Source organism: Poecilia reticulata, chromosome 16 (assembly GCF_904066995.2).
Source record: "Poecilia reticulata chromosome 16, P_reticulata-male-v2, whole genome shotgun sequence".
Lineage (NCBI taxonomy): Eukaryota > Metazoa > Chordata > Actinopteri > Cyprinodontiformes > Poeciliidae > Poecilia > Poecilia reticulata.
Genome location: NC_088845.1, coordinates 369,793 through 391,655, shown reverse-complemented (window position 1 = coordinate 391,655; position 21,863 = coordinate 369,793). Strand labels below are relative to the sequence as shown.

The 21,863-nt window shown below is 47.6% G+C and overlaps 1 protein-coding gene across 9 annotated transcripts in view; it reads right to left on the bottom strand.

Moving 5' to 3' along the window:
• col6a4a (collagen, type VI, alpha 4a) overlaps positions 1-21,863 on the bottom strand; it is a 56,828-nt gene that overhangs the window by 32,675 nt on the left and 2,290 nt on the right. For 5 of the 9 annotated variants that reach the window (XM_081597575.1, XM_081597582.1, XM_081597581.1 and 2 more), the window contains 9 exons: positions 20,302-20,356; positions 9,135-9,239; positions 5,573-6,181; positions 4,267-4,854; positions 3,400-3,969; positions 2,579-3,199; positions 1,925-2,485; positions 1,212-1,769; positions 152-730 (listed from right to left, as the gene is read on the bottom strand). In XM_081597575.1, the coding sequence (XP_081453701.1) occupies positions 152-730; positions 1,212-1,769; positions 1,925-2,485; positions 2,579-3,199; positions 3,400-3,969; positions 4,267-4,854; positions 5,573-6,181; positions 9,135-9,210 (4,162 nt within the window). In that variant the 5' untranslated portion in view covers positions 9,211-9,239; positions 20,302-20,356. Of the gene's footprint in view, positions 1-151; positions 731-1,211; positions 1,770-1,924; positions 2,486-2,578; positions 3,200-3,399; positions 3,970-4,266; positions 4,855-5,572; positions 6,182-9,134; positions 9,240-20,301; positions 20,357-20,433; positions 20,542-21,863 lie in introns of those variants that run through there. The other 4 variants (XM_081597577.1, XM_081597580.1, XM_081597578.1 and 1 more) reach the window with 3 other exon arrangements.

Below are 21,863 nucleotides of genomic sequence, written 5' to 3'. Positions count from 1 at the left end.
GAATCCTTGACCATTGAAAAACAAAACTTCAACACAGATGCCGCACTTGATTAAACTGAAGCTGAATCAAGCTATTAGCACGTTAGCTGGAGCGTGCTCCCACTGCAGCTCGGGTTCTTGCTGTATCGTCGGATGAAAGGGACCGTCTCACCTGGCTTGGTAGAGTTGCAGAGCACCTGGCTGATGTTCTTGTGGAGGCTTTCCAGGGCTTTGAAGTTGTCCACGTAGAAAACCTTGGACTGATCGTTACCAGCCATGATCTCCAGCTGGGTCACGTTGGCTCCTTCCACCCCGATGCTGAACACGTTGACTCCTGCGTTCATGAGCGCCACAGACGGCTCAACCAGGCTGTAGCGGTCGGTAGCGTCTCCGTCCGTGATCACCATGAGGATCTGAGGCACCTTCAGCTCCGCCCGCCCCCCATGCTCAGCACCGAAGAACTGCAACGAATACTTCAGGGCCCGTCCAGTGAAGGTGTCTCCCAGCGGGGACCTCAGGGCTGTTATGGCCTTAAAAACCTCTTGTCTGGTGCCGTACTGACTCAGGGTGAAGACAGACTTGGGGTTGGTGGAGTAGAGGATGACGCCAAAGCGAGTCAGGTCTTTGCCCACCATGGTTTGGTTCACCATGGACTGCATGAACTTCTGCATGCTTCTGAACTTGTCCAGGGTGATGCTGGTGGAGCCGTCCACCAGGAAGATGATGTCTGCCTGTTCCGTCTTCTTGCAGTCTGGAAGTGAAAAGTGAAAGCCGGTCAGAAGAGCAAAAGCAATCTTGCCCTATGTGGCAATCATGAATCAACCCATTTTATGATTCAGTTTCACAGTTGATGCCCAGAAATCATCTAAATAGAACCTTTCTGACAACAGGAAGTAGGCTAGAAAACCTCAGAAAGTTACTGTCACTATCCTTAAAATGTTCTGTGGGGCTCTGGTGTAAGACTAACGGCATCTCAGAACCAGAACATCACATAGCTACAGTCAGACACGGTGGTGGTAGTATGATGGTCTGGGGATGCCTCAGGCATCATCTGTGACCTGAAGCTCACTGAAGGATGTAGAAAGACAATGACCCGCCGGCAGGTTAACCTCTGCATGGCTCCAACCAGTAAAGTGGACTTCAACCTCAAGTCCACTCGACTGGAGACAGAAGCTACAATAAGGAAAATAAACAAACACCTTTCATAGCCTGGAAACATCACACTTTCTGACCTCTCTCTGGATCACACAGATCCAGGGACAGCTGTCTCTCCAGATCCTTCAGAGCATCGAAGTCCCTCTCAGCGTAGATCCTCTCTGCAGAGCCGCTGACCTCCAGCAGCTGGGTGGTGTTGGCCTCCATCACTCCAATGGCGTAGACCACAACTCCCTTGGCCCTCAGTTCCTCAGCAGGAGCTTTGACGTCGTCTTGAGCCTCGCCATCAGTGATCACCACCAGCCTCTGCGGCAGGTCTGGGCGTCCTCCGCTGGCTGGATCGAAGAGCTGGGACACCGCTGAGATGGCTGCGCCGGTCTTCGTTCCTCCGCCCATCTGCGTCATGCCGTCAACGGCCACTATCATGTCATTTTTGGTGAAGTGGTCAATGAGGGAGAACTCGGGCTTCTGGCTGCTGCTGAACTGCATCACACCAACGTGAACCTCATTCCTGCCAACCAAAGACGTTCTGATGACAGATTTCATGAAGTCCTTCATTTTGTTGTAGTCGTCTGGGTGAATACTTCCAGAGCTGTCGATGAGGAACAGCAGGTCACCTGGTACATCTTTACAAACTGTAGACAAATGGACACAGACATGGGATGAGAAACCTTAAAAATGTTCATCGTACCTCTGAAATCCATCTACAAACTTTTACTAAACATTCTCCAAACTTTTCTGAAGGATGTCTACTTTCCACCGATCCTCCCGAATAAAGCAGTACGCTTACCGTCTCTGGTGCAGATGTCAGTGATGATGTCGTCCTTGATTGGATTGAGAGCATCAAAATTGTTAACGAAGAACATCCTCTTTGGGTTGCCAGAAATCTCTTCCAGTTCTCTCTCAACAGCGTCCTTCACCCCGATGGCGTAGGTGATCACGCCCTGCGCCCTCAGAGCCTCTGCAGGAGCCTTGACCTCATCCGCAGACTCTCCATCAGTGATGACCACCAGGTACGCAGGAACTTTGTGACCGCGGGTCACCGTGGCTCTTTTAAAGAGCGGACCCATAAACTCCAGAGCTTTCCCAGTCATTGTGCCGCCTCCCACCTGTCCGATCTCCTCCACCGCTTTCTTCAGCGTCTCCTGATCCGAATGGGTCGTCAGATCAAATTCCAGTTCTGGCAAATCTGCATATTTTGCGACTCCTATGCGGATATGTTGTGGTCCAATACGGAAGATGTTGATAAACTCAAGGATGAACGTCTTCATGTCTTGAAAATCAGACGGGTAAATACTTCCTGAGTGGTCGATGAGGAAGAAGATGTCAGCTTCATCTGTTTGGACGCAGCCTGTGAAGGAAACACAAACAGGACATTTGTTCCCAGTAGGTTAGTGAAAGCTGGTCAAAGTGCAAATATCTGTAGGTTGTTTCTGTTGCAGACCTTCTCTGATGCCGGATCTTCTTGCGCTGACTGACACCGCCTGGCGGATGATGTTGTAGCACAGAGTTTTCTGCAGGTACTGTTCCAGTGATTTCAGTCTGGCGAAGCTGTCCACCACGAAGACGTGTTTCTGTGGAGGGTGGGAGGCTATCTGCCTCAGCTCCTCCTCATTGGCATTTTGGACTCCCACGGAGTAAATGGTGACTCCGGCACGCCGAAGCTCAGCTGCTGCCTGGCTCACGTTGTCCTGAGACTCTCCATCGGTGATCACTACAGCCACCTGCTCCACACCTTTATCCTTCCTGCTCCCTTGCTCTGTGATGAAGACGTTCTCCCGCGTGAAGTTCAGGGCAGCCCCGGTGCTTGTACCACCTCCACGGTAAGGCAGGATTTTGACGAAGTTCAGTAGTTCGGTTTTCTGCTTGAATGTGTTGAGGTAGACCTGCGCTGTGGGTTCCTCGTTGTACAACACGATCCCCACTCGGACTCTGTTTGGATCGATTTCCAGGCCGCTGATGATCGAGTACAGGAAGGAACGGACCAGCTGGAAGTTTTGGACGGTGATGCTTCCCGACTCGTCCACGATGAACACGATATCGGCCAGTTTGGCAGCTCTGCAATCTGCAGAAAAATCAGAAATAATGTCAAACACCCAGCTTGGGATGATGTGCTTAAAGTTATCCGTAAGTGCTTAAAAAGCAGATCGTTTGTAAATGCGCTGATCAAATTTACTGATGCCAACGTCGGAGCAGTGCTCATCTTGAGTGGATGAGCTGTAGCAGCAGGTAGTCAGGCTACAATTAAAGTTAAGTGGAACTAACCTTGAGTCAGAGACGTCTCGGGTTCCTCAGTCTCAAAGATGCGTCTGAGCAGAGGAACAGTGGTGGTGTTGACCTGGTAGACATGCTGTCCAGTGGCAACAACGCGCAGCTCCTCCATGGACGCTCCGAGGCTCATCCCCACCACAGTGATGGCTTCTGACTGGATTTGACGGGATCCGAAAAACACATGATCACTGGAGTCATTCCCGCTGATAACAACCAGGAACTGTCTGTAGCCTTGATCTGCTCGGCTTCCCGCCTCCTTGGTGAAAAAGTTGGCGCTGGCGTAGATCAAGGCGGCGCCCAGGTTTCGTTTTGCAGCAGGTGGAAGTCGGAGATATTGGAAGCTCTTCACTGCAGCCTGGATCTGCTCTCTGGTTTGGTGCTGGTTGAGGAGAAACTCCACCTTCACTTGTTCACTATACTGGGCCAAGCCCAGGCGATAGGCAGATGCTCCAAAGTTAACCTGATTGGCCAGGCGGGTGAGGATCGTTCTGACCTGCTGGAACTGAATTTGTGTCATACCGCCGTCCACCAGGAAGAAGATGTCTGCAAACTTCTCTGCCAAAGCTGAAAGAAGGAACAACACTGAATGAGTTCTGGAGGTCAGACGTGCTGAACTGGTCCAACTCAACCAGCAGCCAACTCTAGACTGGGAATAAGAAAGTCTCTAAGCTGATGCTGTTCTTGAGACCAAACGTTGACCTCGAGCATCACAGGAAGCAGAACTCAGCACATCCTGCTTCTAAGACCAGCTACAATGTGAAACACCAGACAGCAAGAAAATCTGACACTGACGTCTGCTTTAAATCCAAAAGCACCATGGAAAGAACTACTGAGGGACTTTGGAGGCCCTGCAGCTCTCACCTTGTCGTTGGTCCTCCATGGAGACACAGACGGTTTGCAGCAGACCCCCCGTCAGCCTCTGCAGGGCCTCGTAGCTGTCGATGGTGAACAGGAAGCGCTGTGATGGCCGGTTAGCGATGTTCTCCAGCTCCTCCAGATTGGCCTTTCCCACCCCGATGGCGAAGATGATGACCCCCTGTTCTCGCAGTCGCTGGGCCGGGTTCGTCACGTCGTCTGACGAGTCTCCGTCAGTGATGATTACGGCGATCTGAGGCACTCTCTGACTCGCTCGGCTGCCTGCCTCCTCCGTGAAGTACTCCGACATCAGAAAGTCTATGGCCTTGCCGGTATTCGTCCCTCCGGTCCGGTAGGGAAATTTCTGTATTGCAGTCATCAGAGACGGAGCGTCCAGGTGCTCCTTCAACAGAAACTCTTTGTGAGGGTTGGTGCTGTACTGAGCCAGGCCGACCCGGACTTTGTCTGGGCCGATGTCAAGACCGGAGACAACGCTTTGGAGAAACAACCGAACTTGCTGAAAGCTGGGGATGCCAATGCTGGAAGAGCCATCGACCAGAAAGACGATGTCGGCCATGTTGGCTATGGCACATTCTGCAAAGAAGAAGAAGAAAGTTAAACACTGCAAAAACTGGTTCTGGTCCGAGTGTTTCTGAGCTCTGAGTGTTTGGAAGAGAAACATCCTACAAACCTCAAAGGTTTCTGTTCTGAAGAGAGATTATTTAATCAGGCGTTTCCCAGAGCCGAGTTGCAGAACTCACCATTCGATGATCTGCCGTCTATTCATCAGTAAAATGTTACTCAGCAGGGTTCGCGGAGGCAGATCCTTTAGTTTTCTGGCTCCTCTCCTGTTGAACGAGCTTCTCGTTTACTCAGACAGACACCCTGAATACTTTCTGGATTAGGCCTAAACTTTCCTCTGACTGGATCAGGTTATTCTGAAACACCTCTGGAGTTTTTTGTATTTACTGACATCCTAACAACCTGCCTACTTTCCTGTAGAAACTCCTAGCTCAATGATTCTGTGTGGAAAAAAGTTGCGATAGATTGTTGCCTATATTGTTTTTGGGTCTCCTGAAGTTTTCCTCCTGTTAAAGGGTTTGTTCCTATCCACTGTCACCCTGCTCAAAGCGAGAGTGATTTAATCTGTCTGTTTTTAGCGAATATCTTCCCAGAGCTTTGATTAGGATCTCAGGACCTCGACGATCAGCTTGTGGCCCCCAGGGACCAAACTGGGTTTATCCTAAAGGAAACGGACCAATCACAGCTTTCCAGATCAGAGCTCTGGATGTGCGACCAGACCGGTCTTTACCTTGAGACATCTGCTGGACTTGTCTCTTGGCCTCCTCCACGGTGGTGCAGAGCGTCTGGGCGATGTTCTGGGAAATGCCCTGCAGAGCGGAGAAGTCCGACACGCTGTGGACGTGCTGACTGTGCGGCTGGTTAGCTATCTGCTTCAGCTCATCTGCGTCTGCGTCCTTGATGCCGATGGCGTACAGAATGATCCCCTTGTTCCTCAGCCTCTCCGCATGGCGCTCCACCTCGTCCTGTGATTTGCCGTCGGTGATGATCACGGCGATCTGCGGCACACTCTGCGCCACGCGGCTCCCAGCTGACTCCACAAAGTGCCTGTTCAGCAGGAAGTCCAGGCCCTTCCCAGTGTTGGTTTCGCCCCCCGAGTACGGTAGGCTCTTGATGTACTCCAGGATCTCCTTCTTGTCCTGGAAGGTGTTGAGCTGGAACTCGGTACGCGGCATGGAGCTGTACTGGACCAGGCCGACCCGAACGTGATCGGGACTGACGTCGAAGCTGTTGACCAGCGTGTAGAGAAACTGACGGATCTGATCGAAGTTCTTGGTGCCGATGCTCCATGAGCCGTCCACCAGGAAGACCAGGTCAGCTACGGCCTCTTGGGTGCAGACTGAGGGAGGGCGGAGGTCAAGGAGAGCGCTGACAGAATCTAACAGAACCGGACCGGACCGGACCTCTGGCCGCAGGTGAGGAAGCGTAGCGTGATTTCAGGGTACAGGTGGTGAGCTGATCATGTTGAGCGAAAGGAAAATAAGTAGCGTGATTCCTGATTCGGTCCGGTTCTGGAAGGTTTCTGGACGGCAGCAGCAGGGATAGAGATCACAGCCAATCCTAGAGCTCCTCTAAAAACGCTTCATATTAATACGCACCGTGGAAATCGGCTTGGCTAATGTGCTATTAGCAGAGCTAATTAGATCTTTTTGATAACTTTGAAAACATTTAGCATACTTAGCTACCCCCAAATTTATTTTTACAGATAAATGCTACAGCGTTAACTTACTTAGCTGTTTTGTGAATTTTCAGTTAAATTAAGTTACTCATGCTCTTATTTTGAAGTCTGTTTATGTAGCAGTTCCGTTTCCTGTCTTCACGTTCTCCACCTGTGATCCAGTTTTAAATCTTCTGACGTCCTGCGGGCGGGACGGACCGCTGTCAGTCTCACACCTTATTTGGAAATGGGACCATTGCACTCCGGAAGTGAAGGGGGCGCTATTTCCTTTTTTATCAGCAGTCTCCCGTTTTAATTTTCTTTTGAAATCGGTGATATATCTTCATCTGTAGGAAGGAGTTTCTCTCTCAGCATGTATTTGAACTTCTGTCATTTATTTACTTCAGCGCAGCTCACAGCTTTTAACAATTTCCGTAGCTTTCTGTGTACTTCTAAATCTGCTCCTTTTTAGCATCTTTTCGAGCCTGCTACTGCCTCTAGTGGCGTGGTGGTGGTAACACAACTAATATAAATATATTACTAAATCAGAATAAAAAAATTCTTTATTATTTATTATTAATTCTGGCATTACTGGAACCGCAAAAGATAAAATCCCTCACATCAAACCTTTTCATTTTCTTAAGGAAGTAGAGCTAATTAAATGACATAAACAAAACCTGAAAGTGGTTCCAGTTTCACTCGTTGGCCAACCTGTTGAAACTATGGAAAGTTTTAAATACCTTGGATTATTCCAGGACAGTCAGTTCAATTTTGCTGAAAACACTGGCTACATTTTTAAAAAACGTCACTTTATCTTTTAATAAGACCCAGTGATCCTAACCCTACCCTACCCTAACCCCTAACCTAACAAGTGCAACTCATGCAAAACCTCTAGTTAGCTAGTGGTAACATTGGCTAACATTACCTCTAGTTAAGTAATGTTAACATTTTAACAATGAGTTAAAATGTTAAAACTTAAAAATGTAACTTAAGTTTTAACTCATCTCAAGTTTTAACTGTTGAGTGCTTCAGCTTTTCATCTCCTCGGCTGGTTTGGTCACATGAGCTGCTGACTAACAGACAAACTTTTAAGAATATTTGGAATAGCAGGAGAAATAGTAGGTAAATGATGGTAAAACCAAAAGCATCTCTGTCTAAACTAGAGCATCCATCCTCTTTATTTATCAGTTTGAGCTCATGAAGGTGTCACTGTGTTCCTCTGGTTAAAATAGAACATCTATTAGACGTCATTCACTGACAGTGCAATAATTATTCTGAGCCAAATTAAATGATAACATTAACCTGTAGCATGCTAAGTGTTTACTTGATGCACAAATTGTTGATATTGTGATTCTATTAATTAGTTTTATTTTATTGTTTTAGAGTCAAATAAAAATTTCCACCTCCAAAACGGGAGACTGCTGATAAAATAGGAAATAGCGCCTCCTTCACTTCCGGAGTGCAATGATCCCATTTCCAAATAAGGTAAGAGACTGACAGCGGTCTGTCCCGCCCCTTCCTGTTTGCTGCAGCAGGTCGTCAGCAGATTTAAAACTGGATCACAGGTGGAGAACGTGAAGACAGGAAACGGAACTGCCACACCGCTAGGTCACGCTAAATCAGCAACAGTTAGCAAAACTCAGCATCAAACTGAAAGCAGGTCTCAGTTCCTAAAGCACTAACCACGCTGTCCTGTAGAGGGTGCTACACTACACTGTGCTTCCATCAGCGGTGTTTTAACATTTGCATTAGAAAAGGTAGATGGAAACTTTTTGGAAAAGATGTCCTAAGTTCTATGGTTGATTTTCCCTTTTCTGACAACGTGTTAACGTTTTCTAAATATGTTCTGACGCAGCAAACTCTCCCATCCACCGGTGAGTCTGTGCCTTACCAGAGACACAAAGCTTGGAAACTTGTTAAAGTGCAAACCTCCAGCTTGGAGGACTCCCTCCACTTGTGTGGTTCATGCTAGCTCGCCACCCGTACCTTCTGTTTTACAGCGCCATCATCTGGCAAAATTAAGCTCTGCAAAGGTTACATGGAAACAAAAATGGCTAATTCGTATTTGTTTTTCGCAACATTTTCCAAGTTTGTTGGATGGACGGAAATTCAAATGACAGTTGGATGGAAACATAACCAGTGACACTTCATGGTTATTGACGTGGTTGAATTTAGCACTTTAGCCACAGCCTCCAATAAGTACCACGTTGGCATAGCGCTTTAGCATTAGTGCCATAGAGCACTTTGTATCTTCGATGTGCTCTTTGGAAGTATCCATCCGGTGTCACGCTCTCTGTAAATCCTGAACCGTGAAAAGGCGACGGCTCACTGAAGAACCAAGCAGATCCAAAGCAGAACCGTCTGTGGCTCAAATCCTAACATGTCAGGTCGTTTCCTCTGCTACTCCTGGCTGGAGGATTCCTCAGACGGGGCTCTACATACTGACTGCTCAGCGCTACACCAGCTAGCCCCAGTTAGTGTCCTGCAGCTGAAGGGGAAGCCCTGCTGTGCTGGAGGGCAGCGTGAGGGTGGAGCAGAGACATGCAGCTCAGGCTGAGTTAATCTCTCCTACAGATGTTACAAGTGAAGCGTGGGAGTGTGTGCACGTGAAGCAGAGCAGCATCATCGCACCCACCTGTCGTCTGGGCGGCGTTGCCATGGAAACACGCCGCCACGATGAGGCCCAGCAGCAGACTCCGGCCTCCCTCCATGATGGTTCTGCCCTCAGGTTCTTCTCTTCCTGAAACAAACAGACAAGTTGGAGATGAACAGGCGCCATCTGCACAACATCTGGAAGGGGGAGGGAGGTCCAGCTGGGCGGTGGGAAACCAGAACCAGAACCAGAAGTGAAGTCAGGTGGAAAAAAAGTACTTTAGTATATTTCAAACATACTTACATTTGTGAAAGTACATTTTAAGTATACCAAGTATTAAGTGTACTACTCTTAAATATATATGAAGTATACTAAAAGTATACTTGTACCAAATTCTAAATTATAACTTTAAACGCACTTAAATATAATTGTACCAAAATACACTTTTAAGAAATATATATAAAAAGTATACTTTAAGTGAACAAAATATGTATTTGCCCAAGTGTAAATATACACTTGCTGAAGTATATTTAAAATATCTGTCAAAGATATTTTGTGTATATTTTAAAATATATGATCAAAATATAATTCTTTAAAATTCACTTAACGCTTTAGATAATTAATTTCAGTATGTTTTAAATGACATCTCAGTGTATACTTTAGGCTAATAAAGTTTGAGTTTTTAGGTGCTTTAATAATCTTTTACTACTTTTGTTAAAATGGCAAAGAATAAAAAATGATAATCCTGATGTAATGTTGTTTAACAAAGTAACTAATCTGTTCACGCCTCAAAATATCCAACATTTACACTTTAGTGACAGAGGGGCTACAACAAAACCAATATTTGTCCTCAACTCTGAATGTAGCAGGTGTTTTACATCTCTCCCGATATGATCTGTTGTTTTCAGTGTTTTAACTAAAACACGGAAGCTGATTTTACCCAATCCATCTTCAGACGTATGATGCAAGATCTATAAGACAACGGCAGTAGCTGCAGTTCACACTCCAGACCAGATGGTGGCGGTATTGCACACTCTCATTTTTTTAAAAAACGCTATAAAAAGAAGAAAAGCCTTGACGCTAGGATAACAGACGCTGTTCAAATTCGCCATTTTTACTCGCATAATATTGGGACAACAAACGATGGAAATGAAATGTGGGTCACGAAAGAAGCCGAAGGGACGAAGGCTGCTAACGTGTTGCTAGCTGGTGGTGAGTTAGCTTATTAATTATAGCTTAATTGTAAACAGTGCAGTAATTATAGATAGCTTACGTTGGTTTCATAAATAATCTTATTTTTTACATTTTTGTTCATTGTCATCTCTAACAATATTAATTTCTATTTAAAATGATTAAACTGTTGTATTTTTGCTTTTTTTGTCAATATTGCAGGCTAAAGTTGGTGACCAGGCTCAACAATCAACACCCAGTCAGAGAATGGCAGGTTTATTTGTTGGCATTGAATTACATTACTAACACATGCACCAATCAGTGGTAATTAAACATTTACTCTAATATAATGTCACTTAAATAATTTATATACACTGCTCAAAAAAATAAAGGGAACACTTAAACAACACAATATAACTCCAAGTAAATCATATATTGTGTTGTTTAAGTGTTCCCTTTATTTTTTTGAGCAGTGTATGTATATATATATATATATATATATATATATATTGTTGAAATACAAAATGCAACATGTTTTTTGGTTCATTGCCAGATAGTGTAACATAGTCAGTATTGATGAAAATGTTTTTGTTCTGTTCTGCTGCTCTATATGCGCCTAGCTATCCGTCACAAATGTAACAACGAACACTTCATGAAAAAAAATAGAAATGAGATGTTCACATTAAAATGTTCTGTTATTTTAATGATCTGTTTTTGAATTATAAGTTTTTATTTTTGTTCTTTAAAGTAATTAATTAGCTTTTCAGTCACACTTAAATGTTCATGTTCATTGTGTTCACTTCTGACTTGTCAACTGGTAATTTAAAGTTCATAAAGTTGTGAGTAAAATTGGACAATTTCAAAATGTCGGTAATAAAACAAAATATTTGAATTACCTTGAACATCTTATGTAATTAATCTTTCCATGTAATTGTAGTGTAGTTATGCATGTAATGTACAAAATAGGAAAGTAGGAATAAAAAAGACTTATGAGTAATTAAAATTGAACTTTATTAGCAATAGCAGTAAATAAAAAATAAAAGTGCAATTTAAATACATTACTATATTAGCAGTATATTTAAAATATACTTAAAGTATATTTTATTATAATTCTATGACAGAATTGGTAAACTCAAAGTATACTAATCAAGCTCTTGAATAGTACATAAAAAAGTATGCAAAGTACTACTTGAAGTTGTTCCAAAAAGTATGTTTAAGTATACAAAAAATTGTAAATTAATATTATTTAAATACTATTAAAATATACTAAGCACAAAAAAAGTTGTTCCAAAATAGCACAGTTTAAGTACATCAATCAAAGTATGCTAAAGAATGTTAAAATATACTAAAGTATACTTTTTTTTTTACTAGGGCAGCCCTCAAGCAACAAGAGCTCAGAAATAAAAGATGAAGAATATGAAGCAGAAATCCCAACACGACGTTCCATTGAGTGCACAAAGACTCAACGGGGTCACAAGTACTCAGCCCACGCCATGAGTCCCATCATCCTGCTGCCTCCTCTCCTAGCACGCTCGCTTTGTTTGGACCCAAATGAAGGCAGGATGTAAAATTAGGAGTTTTAATGAAGAAAACAATCCAAAAACCTCCAAGCTGTCACGAAGGGACCAGGAAATGAAGTGGCAACAGTGGTGGGTGCTAATCCGCTAATGTGCTAATAGTGTTGCTGATTGTTGTTTAGTGCTGTAATGTTTTTGATAACTTTGAAAACACTTAGTGCCATTAGCATCCCCTAAGCTAATTTTTCCCCAAAAATTCTAAAGCACAGATTTACTTTTGTAAACTTGGCGATATAAGACGTGTGTCACTGAAACAAGGCGGGTAACAGGGTTGAAGTTAGCATACTAGCATTAGCTTCTACTAGGCATCATTATTAGTCCTTTATACTGGAAAATCTCGTCATACTGTCAAGACAGACCTGTTAACAAGAGATACCTGTTACTGTTGCTTTAGCGCTTTAGCATTAGCTACCACCAAATAACATGTTGGTATAATGTCTTGGTTTTCACATGGCCATTGTTTATGCTCAGTGTTTTAAGTAAGCGCAGCTAGCTTTGCCGTTAGCGCTGAGCGGAGCAGAGGAACAGGAAGGAAGCCAGAAAATTCCTGCAGAAATTTTACGGGGCCTTCCTAAGTGTGCCCGTCGGCTTGAACCAAACAATTTAGCTAAAGTTTGCACAAATGGACTGCTCTTTACAGCTGAAATGAATAGGGAGCATAAACATACAACACTAATAAGCTTTACATGGTTCAACAGCGTCCAATGACTGAAGCTCTTGCCAGATCCATCTCCATACTTCTATGGCTGATCTGGTTCACTGCAACAGTAAACTGGCAGAATGTTTAAAGAGCTTCAGTCCGAGACTGACGACTATTAGCTTCGCACATCTAGTTCTCACTCACGGTCCAAAATAAAAAACATAGAGACGATCATTGTTTATTTCTCTAAATCTTTCATACTAAGGATTTTAATTCACACTCAAAAATTCAGAGAAATAATAATTTTATCTAAACAAAATATGAATAGTCACAGGAAATATGTATTCTTCCCACAATGCATTGCGAGACCTGCCTCTGCGCCTTTTTGTGAGACTACTCACTGCCTCTCTCTGGCCCGTTGCTATGGTAACCAATTATCCGCACTGGGCTGGCTGTGGAGACAGAGTTTCTATACTTGGGAGACACCCAGCGTCAGTCTCAGGGACCCTGACAAAAAACCACAAGCCCTAGAGAAATGTTGAAAACATTTTACGGGAGCAGGCGTGTGCATCTATGTCACGACCGACTTTCAGACCAATAAGGTGATATTTGTGCCTGTGAGGGGGAGTTAAAAAGAGTTTAGGAGTCAGAAATCCACAGTCCTGTGTGTGTGTTTCAGAGAGAAAGATTAGTGATTCTGTGAGACTCTCAGCCTCAAATTTTATCGTTTCTCTTAATTTATGTCGTCATTTTAACTCAGAATCCCACTAAAAGTAACAGCTGCCTTCTCGGCATCAAGCTGAACGTTTTGATACCATTTTTGTGGGGGAGCACGCAGCGGTTCAGGCCGCATTAACGGTGACGGAAGAAACAAAAAGAATAGTTGGGTGTAGAACAGTTGGGGCCTGCCATGCATGCCTGGAGGCAGTGACTGCTCTCCCTATTGGGGCCTGCCATGATTGGGGCCTGCCATGATTGGGGCCTGCCATGCAATGCCTGGAGGCAGTGACTGCTCTCCCTATTGGGGCCTGCCATGATTGGGGCCTGCCATGCAATGCCTGGAGGCAGTGACTGCTCTCCCTATTGGGGCCTGCCATGATTGGGGCCTGCCATGCAATGCCTGGAGGCAGTGACTGCTCTCCCTATGCATTGCTGTGGCAGGCCCCAACTAATCAACACAGAAGAAACATGGAGACAAAAACAACACAGATAAAGAGAACCAAACCCAAACACACAAAGAAGAAAACTCCGGAGCAGAGAACAAAGGAATTAGCTGTATATGGCAACACCATTTAAACACTAATGAGGACGTGGAAATGAACAGCATATGGCAAGACCTACAGAACATGAAGCCCAACGACGAAAACAAAAACACACCGCAGGACTGTGACAGATGATGGTTTAAAAAACAGAAACTTTAACCCAGTTGTTGCCTCAGTTGTCAGTAAATCTTTCTTAATTAAAACAAAATAAGAAAATTCTGCTTTAAAAAAGGCATTTTAAAATTATACTGATTATATTGTTTATCATTATGAAGAAAATTTCCACATTGATCCAGTTTCATGATTTATCTTTGGTTTGTGGTTGAACCAGGATCTTGATTTATTTCATGACACTGACATAATTTTTCATGAAATGAGTCGATGACCTCATTGGACGCAGATGTTCAAATGAGTTAATTAAAGTCAGACTGAACCGTTTCAGAGCCGCGTCTCCTGGTTGCTTCACGCCGTTTCCCAGCAGCGTTTCCTCCTCTCGGGTCAGGGGTCAGAGCGACGCCACGCAGGAACCGCAGCTCGCAGAAACAACCGTAAATCTGTCGCAGTCACAGGAATCAGCTCGCAACCACAGGAAGTGATGTGTGTCACACATCGCCGGAGGTGCCGGCCCGTCAGGCAGTTCAGTTTTCATCTGGGCCAGGCACGTGCAGAGGGGGGGGCTGTGGGGGCCTGAGCACCTGCCCCTTTTGCTATTCCTGAGCGACGCCTGCGGAGAAGCTGCATCTGATCATTACTGTGTGCTCTGCTGCCCATCCGTCGCACCAAAGGCGACACATTTACAGATGACATTCAGATTCCCGAATCTGCTCCAAACAGTCGCTGCAGGTTTTCCAGAGCAGCGAAAATCTTCACATTAACCCTTTCAGCTGCAGCAGGAAGATGGAGGCCAGACGGACGGGAAGGAGAGAGACGGCAGCACCATCGGCACGAATCAACCACCCCTAGTAGAGGGGTCAACCACCCCTGGTAACGGGGTCAACCATGGGGTCAACCACCCCTGGTAACGGGGTCAACCATGGGGTCAACCACCCCTGGTAACGGGGTCAACCATGGGGTCAACCACCCCTGGTAACGGGGTCAACCATGGGGTCAACCACCCCTGGTAACGGGGTCAACCATGGGGTCAACCACCCCTAGTAACGGGGTCAACCATGGGGTCAACACCCTTAGTAACGGGGTCAACCACCCCTAGTAACGGGGTCAACACCCCTAGCAACGGGGTCAACACCCCTAGCAACGGGGTCAACACCCCTAGTAACGGTGTCAACACCCATAGTAACGGGGTCAACCATGGGGTCAACCACCCCTGGTAACGGGGTCAACCATGGGGTCAACCACCCCTGGTAACGGGGTCAACCATGGGGTCAACCACCCCTAGTAACGGGGTCAACCATGGGGTCAACACCCTTAGTAACGGGGTCAACCACCCCTAGTAACGGGGTCAACCACCCCTAGTAACGGGGTCAACCATGGGGTCAACACCCTTAGTAACGGGGTCAACCACCCCTAGTAACGGGGTCAACACCCCTAGCAACGGGGTCAACACCCCTAGTAACGGGGTCAACACCCATAGTGACGGGGTCAACCACCCCTGGTAACGGGGTCAACCATGGGGTCAACCACCCCTAGTAACGGGGTCAACCACCCCTAGTAACGGGGTCAACCACCCCTAGTAACGGGGTCAACCATGGGGTCAACACCCCTAGTAACGGGGTCAACCACCCCTAGTAACGGGGTCAACACCCCTAGTAATGGGGTCAACCACCCCTAGTAACGGGGTCAACCATGGGGTCAACACCCCTAGTAACGGGGTCAACCATGGGGTCAACACCCTTAGTAACGGGGTCAACCACCCCTAGTAACGGGGTCAACACCCCTAGCAACGGGGTCAACACCCATAGTGACGGGGTCAACCACCCCTGGTAACGGGGTCAACCATGGGGTCAACCACCCCTAGTAACGGGGTCAACCACCCCTAGTAACGGGGTCAACCACCCCTAGTAACGGGGTCAACCATGGGGTCAACACCCCTAGTAACGGGGTCAACCATGGGGTCAACACCCATAGTAACGGGGTCAACCACCCCTGGTAACGGGGTCAACCATGGGGTCAACCACCCCTAGTAACGGGGTCAACCATGGGGTCAACACCCTTAGTAACGGGGTCAACCATGGGGTCAACACCCCTAGTAACGGGGTCAACCATGGGGTCAACACCCCTAGTAACGGGGTCAACCATGGGGTCAACACCCTTAGTAACGGGGTCAACCATGGGGTCAACACCCCTAGTAAAAGGGTCAACCATGGGGTCAACACCCCTAGTAAAAGGGTCAACCATGGGGTCAACACCCCTAGTAACGGGGTCAACTCCTCACTAAGTTGGTATTCTCTGTCCTCTCCTCTCTGAGTCGCTCTCAGCAAATATCTGAATCTCTCTGAAGCTTCAATAGGAGATCTATGTGAGGAGATCTATGCAGCACTCAGACTCTTGGTGAATTTCAGTCGTGGTGTTTACCGATCAAGAGGAACCCGCCGTTTTAACGACTCCAGACTGCTGTGGGCCCAACTTGGGTTCCTGCTGGTGAGAGCAGGGAACTCTGTGGCTCTGACAGCTTAATGAGCCTTAATGGTTTCTCCATGGTGAGCGCTGAGCCTCAGCATCTGGCTGCATTTACTGCCAGGCAGCTCCACTTCCTGCTGAGCGGCTCCACTTCCTGTGGTCTGAGGGCATCAGGCGGCGTCTCGCCACGGAAAGGATGAGCAGAAAATCCTTCCTGAGAATCAGCTTCATGGACAAACTTCTGCTGCTTCACCAGCCTGAACATCTCCGCTGCTCTCAGCCGGCCCAGTTCGCCCACACTGGGCCCAGTCTGTCCGGTTCCAGCGTTGGTCTGGTTCCGATCCGGTTCCGGCTGTGAGTCCTGAGCCTGTTTAGTCCTGGGGCCCCTTTGGGGGGTCCATCTGCAGCCAATCAGAGCCCTGCGGGCCGTTGGGGCCCCTGTGTTGTTTACCCATCAGCTCTGTTTACTAGAACCTCCAGAACCTCCGGCGGCCCGCCATGTTTACAGTTTGGACCTGAGTGTGCGTCTGCACCGCCGGCCCGTTTGATCTCTGCTGGAGTCCCGCTCCGAGGATCTGAAGGACGTCAGGCGGTTCTGATGCTGGCCGGGCCCAGAACGAGGTGCTCTGGTTCTGGTCCAATCTGAGGCCGGCCTGCAGATGTTCCTCATTACAGCCTCATCATTCCTCCCTTGTTCTGTTCTGATCCGATCGGCAGTGAAATCAGCAGGACCAGGAGAGAGGTCCTGGTCGTCTCCCATAGTAACCGTTTCCATGACAACCTGCTGACCAAACCTGCAGGCTGCAGGTAAACGTTGGAGCCCCAGACGGAAACGAGATTAGAAACGAAAACGGAAAATTATTTCAGAAAAACTATCAAAAACTGAAAGGAAGGAAAAGTTCTGAACCGGACCTCTGGGGCGGCTGGGTTCTGGTCCGGTCCAGACATGGACGTGGTTCTGATGGCAAGGAGAGAACCCTGTTGCTATCCCACTCTGATGGGAAGGAGCGGTCCAGAACCAGAACCTGGAGGTTCTGTAACATCTGGAGCGCGGCGGTTCTGATTGACCCGTTGCAGCGCCAGATGTTTGCTCTCTGGATAATCCAAACACGTCGTATGGAAGGTATACGGGCCGGGCCAGAGTAAACTGCTGTCAGGATGTGGTTTACATCTGAGCCCTGAGGTCCAACAGAACCATCGGACAGTCCTGATGACATCACAGCGATGACATCACAGTGTTGTCATGTCCAGGAAGCCAAATGTCAAAAATATGAGAAACGGCAGTGAGTATAAAACGCTCCACCAAGCAGAAGTCCTCCTGACCACCGGGGGGCGTCGCCTGGATAAATGCTACATGGATGTAGCATTTATCTACAGTGGCTGACAAACACACAGCAAGCGGCGAACGCTGCAAACATGAACCATAATGACACAAAACGCAACAGAAAAAGCTGCAAACGAAAAATGCTGACATCACAGGAAATGGAATCAAAAACTACCAGCAACAAAACAAAAGCAACGAAAACGCAGCAACCATAAAAAGAAACAAAAGGAAAAATGCCACAAACGGCAGCGAAGTCCTCCGGGCCACCAGGGGGAGCCGTCCGCCAAATCGTATTTGACCAGAACCTCTGTGAAGACGGGACAGAAGCTGGAGGAAGAAAGAAATCAGCCTGTTGTGAAACTTTGTGTGGTTCAGAAAAACCTGGCGGACGTTAAAGCGCCCCCTGCTGGAGGCTCAGAAACAGACGGACCCAGTAAGAACAGCAGAACCTCACTGTGTTCTGTCAGTGATGCGTTCAGGAAGAAGCGGAGAGCCTGAAGTTCGTTCCTCAGCTGGGCTCACAGGCCGCTGTTGTTTCTGGATGATTCCCAGCTTTTCCCTGGAACGCGTCAGGAAAGACAGCTGGCCGCTTCCCGTCCCATCGCAGCGCCGCAGCGGTTCCCCCGACGACACGCCGATCACAGGCCCGCCAGGTTCTGATCCGTTGGCTCAGAGATGTTTTTGGTTTTTACGCTCTGCTTTGCCAGTCAGAGATGATGAAACGGACCAATTAAAGCCTCAGAACCAAAGTGGCTCCTTGTGAGTCGCTGTGTTTGTTCTGGACTCGGAGAGAAAACGTCTGTCGGTTCTGGTTCTGTTGGGTTCTGGATTTTTATCCCATGAAGAAGATAAATGAGTCAGAAGAATAAAAACTAATCCAGACGGAAGCAGGACAGTCGGGTCCAACGTGCTGCTGCCACGCCGGCTCGGCTCGGTCCACCTTGACTACAGAACCGGTTCTGATTCTGCTGTGGGTCTCGGTTGGACCAGAACCAGGGAGAGTTATTCCACCAAAGACCAGATCACAGACAGGAAGTGATGTCATCTATCTGCCTGACGAAGAAACGGATCTGAGCAGAACCGCTCCGGTTCCGCCGGTTCTGCTGAACCGGGATCAGTACGGCAAGATGTTTACAAATTTATTGGCCACAAATTATGGGCTGCGGTTTGTAAGGATGGTGGAAAATGAACGGCAGTAATTTAGATAAACACGGTTAATCCGTCCAACTCAACATGTCAGCCAAACATCTAGCTGGTCCATTAAATATCTGGCTGCTTGTTTAGCCAGCAGGTTGGATGCTCCGTTTGTCATCTAAATACTTCGTTTTTAGCTTAATGTCCAGCTAAATATTTAACTCATTTTGACCTAAATTGTTGCGATTCATTTTTGACGGACTTTATAAAACGGTTATTCTGACCGTGGAGGAACCTTCGGTCTTCTGCTGCATGGTTCTGCCGAGCTAACGGCATGAAGCTGCTCCAGGATGTTATTAAATATAAAACGGCTTGCCCTATGCTGCAGGCCCTTCGGTTCCGGTCCAAAGCAGCAGCAGCTGCTGTAGCTGCACGGCGGCGGTTCTGTTCAGTCCAGATCCAAACCAGCAGCAGCTCCTTGTTTCTGACAGCTGGAACATCTGGATCTGTGAGAACTTCCCACATCTCCATTCAGAACCATCAGGAGGTTCCAGGCTTCGGATCAGAACCTGAACCAACCGGGAAAAATAGCTTAATAGCTTAAAATAGCTTAATCGGTCTGAGAACCGAGAGACGGTTCTGATGGAGCAGCTGCTGGGTGAAGAGGAAGAGGAGGAGGAGAGGAAGAGGAGAGGAGGAAGAGGAAAGGAGGAAGAGGAGAAGAGGAAGAGGAGAGGAGGAGAGGAAGAAGAGGAGAAGAAGAGGAGGAGAAGAGGAGCAGGAGAAGAGGAAGAGGAGAAGAGGAAGAGGACAGGAGGAAGAGAGGAGAGGAAGAGGAGAGGAGGGAGAGGAGGGAGAGGAGGAAGACAGGAGAGGAAGAGGAGAAGAGGAGAGGAAGAGGAGGAGGAGAAGAGGAAGAGGAGGAGGAGAACAGGAAGAGGAGGAAGAGGAGAGGAGAGGAGGGAGAGGAGGAAGACAGAAGAGGAGGAGGAGAGGAGGGAGAGGACAGGAGGAAGAGAGGAGAGGAAGAGGAGGAGGAGAAGAGGAGAGGAGGAAGAGAGGAGAGGAAGAGGAGGAGAGGAGGAAGAGGAGAGGAAGAGGAGGAGGATCAGCTAGTGTTAGCATTCGTAGCTGGAGCAGTGAGCACGAGGGTGATTGACAGCACTAGGACCCTCCTCCTGGCTCTGATTGGTTGTTTCTGACTCTGGTGGATTCTGTAGTTACCACTGGGGGAAGCAGACGAGCTCGTTTTTTCCCACAGATTGTAATGATAATATTAACAAATATGTAAAAAACATATTTTTTTATAAGTTAAACACTGCAGCTCATATTTCACTGTTTCTGTGCAGATTTTAACATTTTGTTCACATTTGATTTTGTAATATTTTGCCTGAAGCCGCCTCAGTGCTGCCTCAGACTCAGAGGCGCCCCCTGGTGGCGAGCAGGTGCAACAGCCAGCGTGGTTAGCATCGATCGATAGCGTCGACCACGCCGTCTCTGCAGGTGACAGGAATGAAAACGGTACCTGGTGCAGGTTCAGCGCCGACTCAACAGCAGCACAGCAGGAGCCTCCAACCGTCCTGCCAAACCAGAACGCAGCAGTGAACAAATGAGACCGAAACATCGGATCAGAACCGCAGACATCTGAAATATTCACTTTCAGGTGCAGATCAGGGATTACAAGGTTTTAATGTCCTGAAACGAAAGTTTTCTTTTTCTCATCCACCTGTGAAATGGTGAGTTCCAGCCGCTTCCTCTTGATGATCTGTGGAAAGATGGAAACACAGCAGCAACGAGAGCGAAGCAGAGAAAGCAGCAAAAAGAGGAAACGTTCATCAGACGCAGATAAACGTGTAAAATGTTCTTCACAGAAACAAGATGGCAGCCGGTGAGGTGGAGAAACGGGCAAAGAGGCTTTGCTTCAGGCAGCGGCGGCTCGTTGGGCCCGGACTGAGGCTGGAGCCATCAGACGGTCTGGGCCCAACGAGCCCACTCAACCCTGAGGTCCATTTCCTGAATCGCTCTCAGACTGGAATGTGAGCAGCTGGACCAGAGCTCCCAGTAAACAGCATGAAGAACTGGGACCTGGCAGCATAAACAGGAAAACACTCATCAGACTGGAGGACCCATAAACATGACCTCTGACCTCTGCAGCCGCACCTAACGGAGGAGAGAGTTCAGACCAGACAACAGGAACAGATTCAAGGTGTTGGAGACAAACGCTCCAGGTCCGGTCCGGCTCTGACCATCAGAACCAGGCGCTCCATCAGGGGGCTGAACCCGCCAAAATAAACCCACCGATATATTTAAATAACTCCGCAGGGCCTCTGCTCTTCTGCGCCAACATTTCTCTGATCTAAACTTTCTGTAGTTAACAAACAGTTTCAGGTTTTTCTTCCAGTGGAAACTGGAGCAGAAAGATTTGAAGATGATGATGAAGGGAGGAACCTTCATCCTGCTGATCGTAATCTGATTGGTTCCTGGCGCCGCCGGCTCCGGCTGACGACCGAGAGCTGGAAGTGTAAACTCTGACCAAACAAGGCCTGCAGGAGGCACACACACACACACACACACACACACACACACACATACAGGACACACACACACACACAGGACAAACACACCTACACACACACATACAGGACACACACACACACACAGGACAAACACACCTACACACACACACACAGGACAAAAACACACACACACAGGACACACACACACACACACACAGGACACACACACACACAGGACACACACACACACAGGACACACACACACACACACACACACAGGACAAACACACACAGGACACACACACACACAGTTTCATACAATGGCATCAAAAATGTAAGCTATGCAGGACTTGGGAGCTCAGAACGTTTCAATGAGACTTATTGAGGCGAAGCTTCTGCCTCAGGCCCGGTCCCGGCCGTGTGGGGCCCGGTCCCGGCCGTGTGGGGCCCGGGGCCGGCCGTGTGGGGCCCGGTCCCGGCCGTGTGGGGCCCGGGGCCGGCCGTGTGGGGCCCGGTCCCGGCCGTGTGGGGCCCGGTCCCGGCCGTGTGGGGCCCGGTCCCGGCCGTGTGG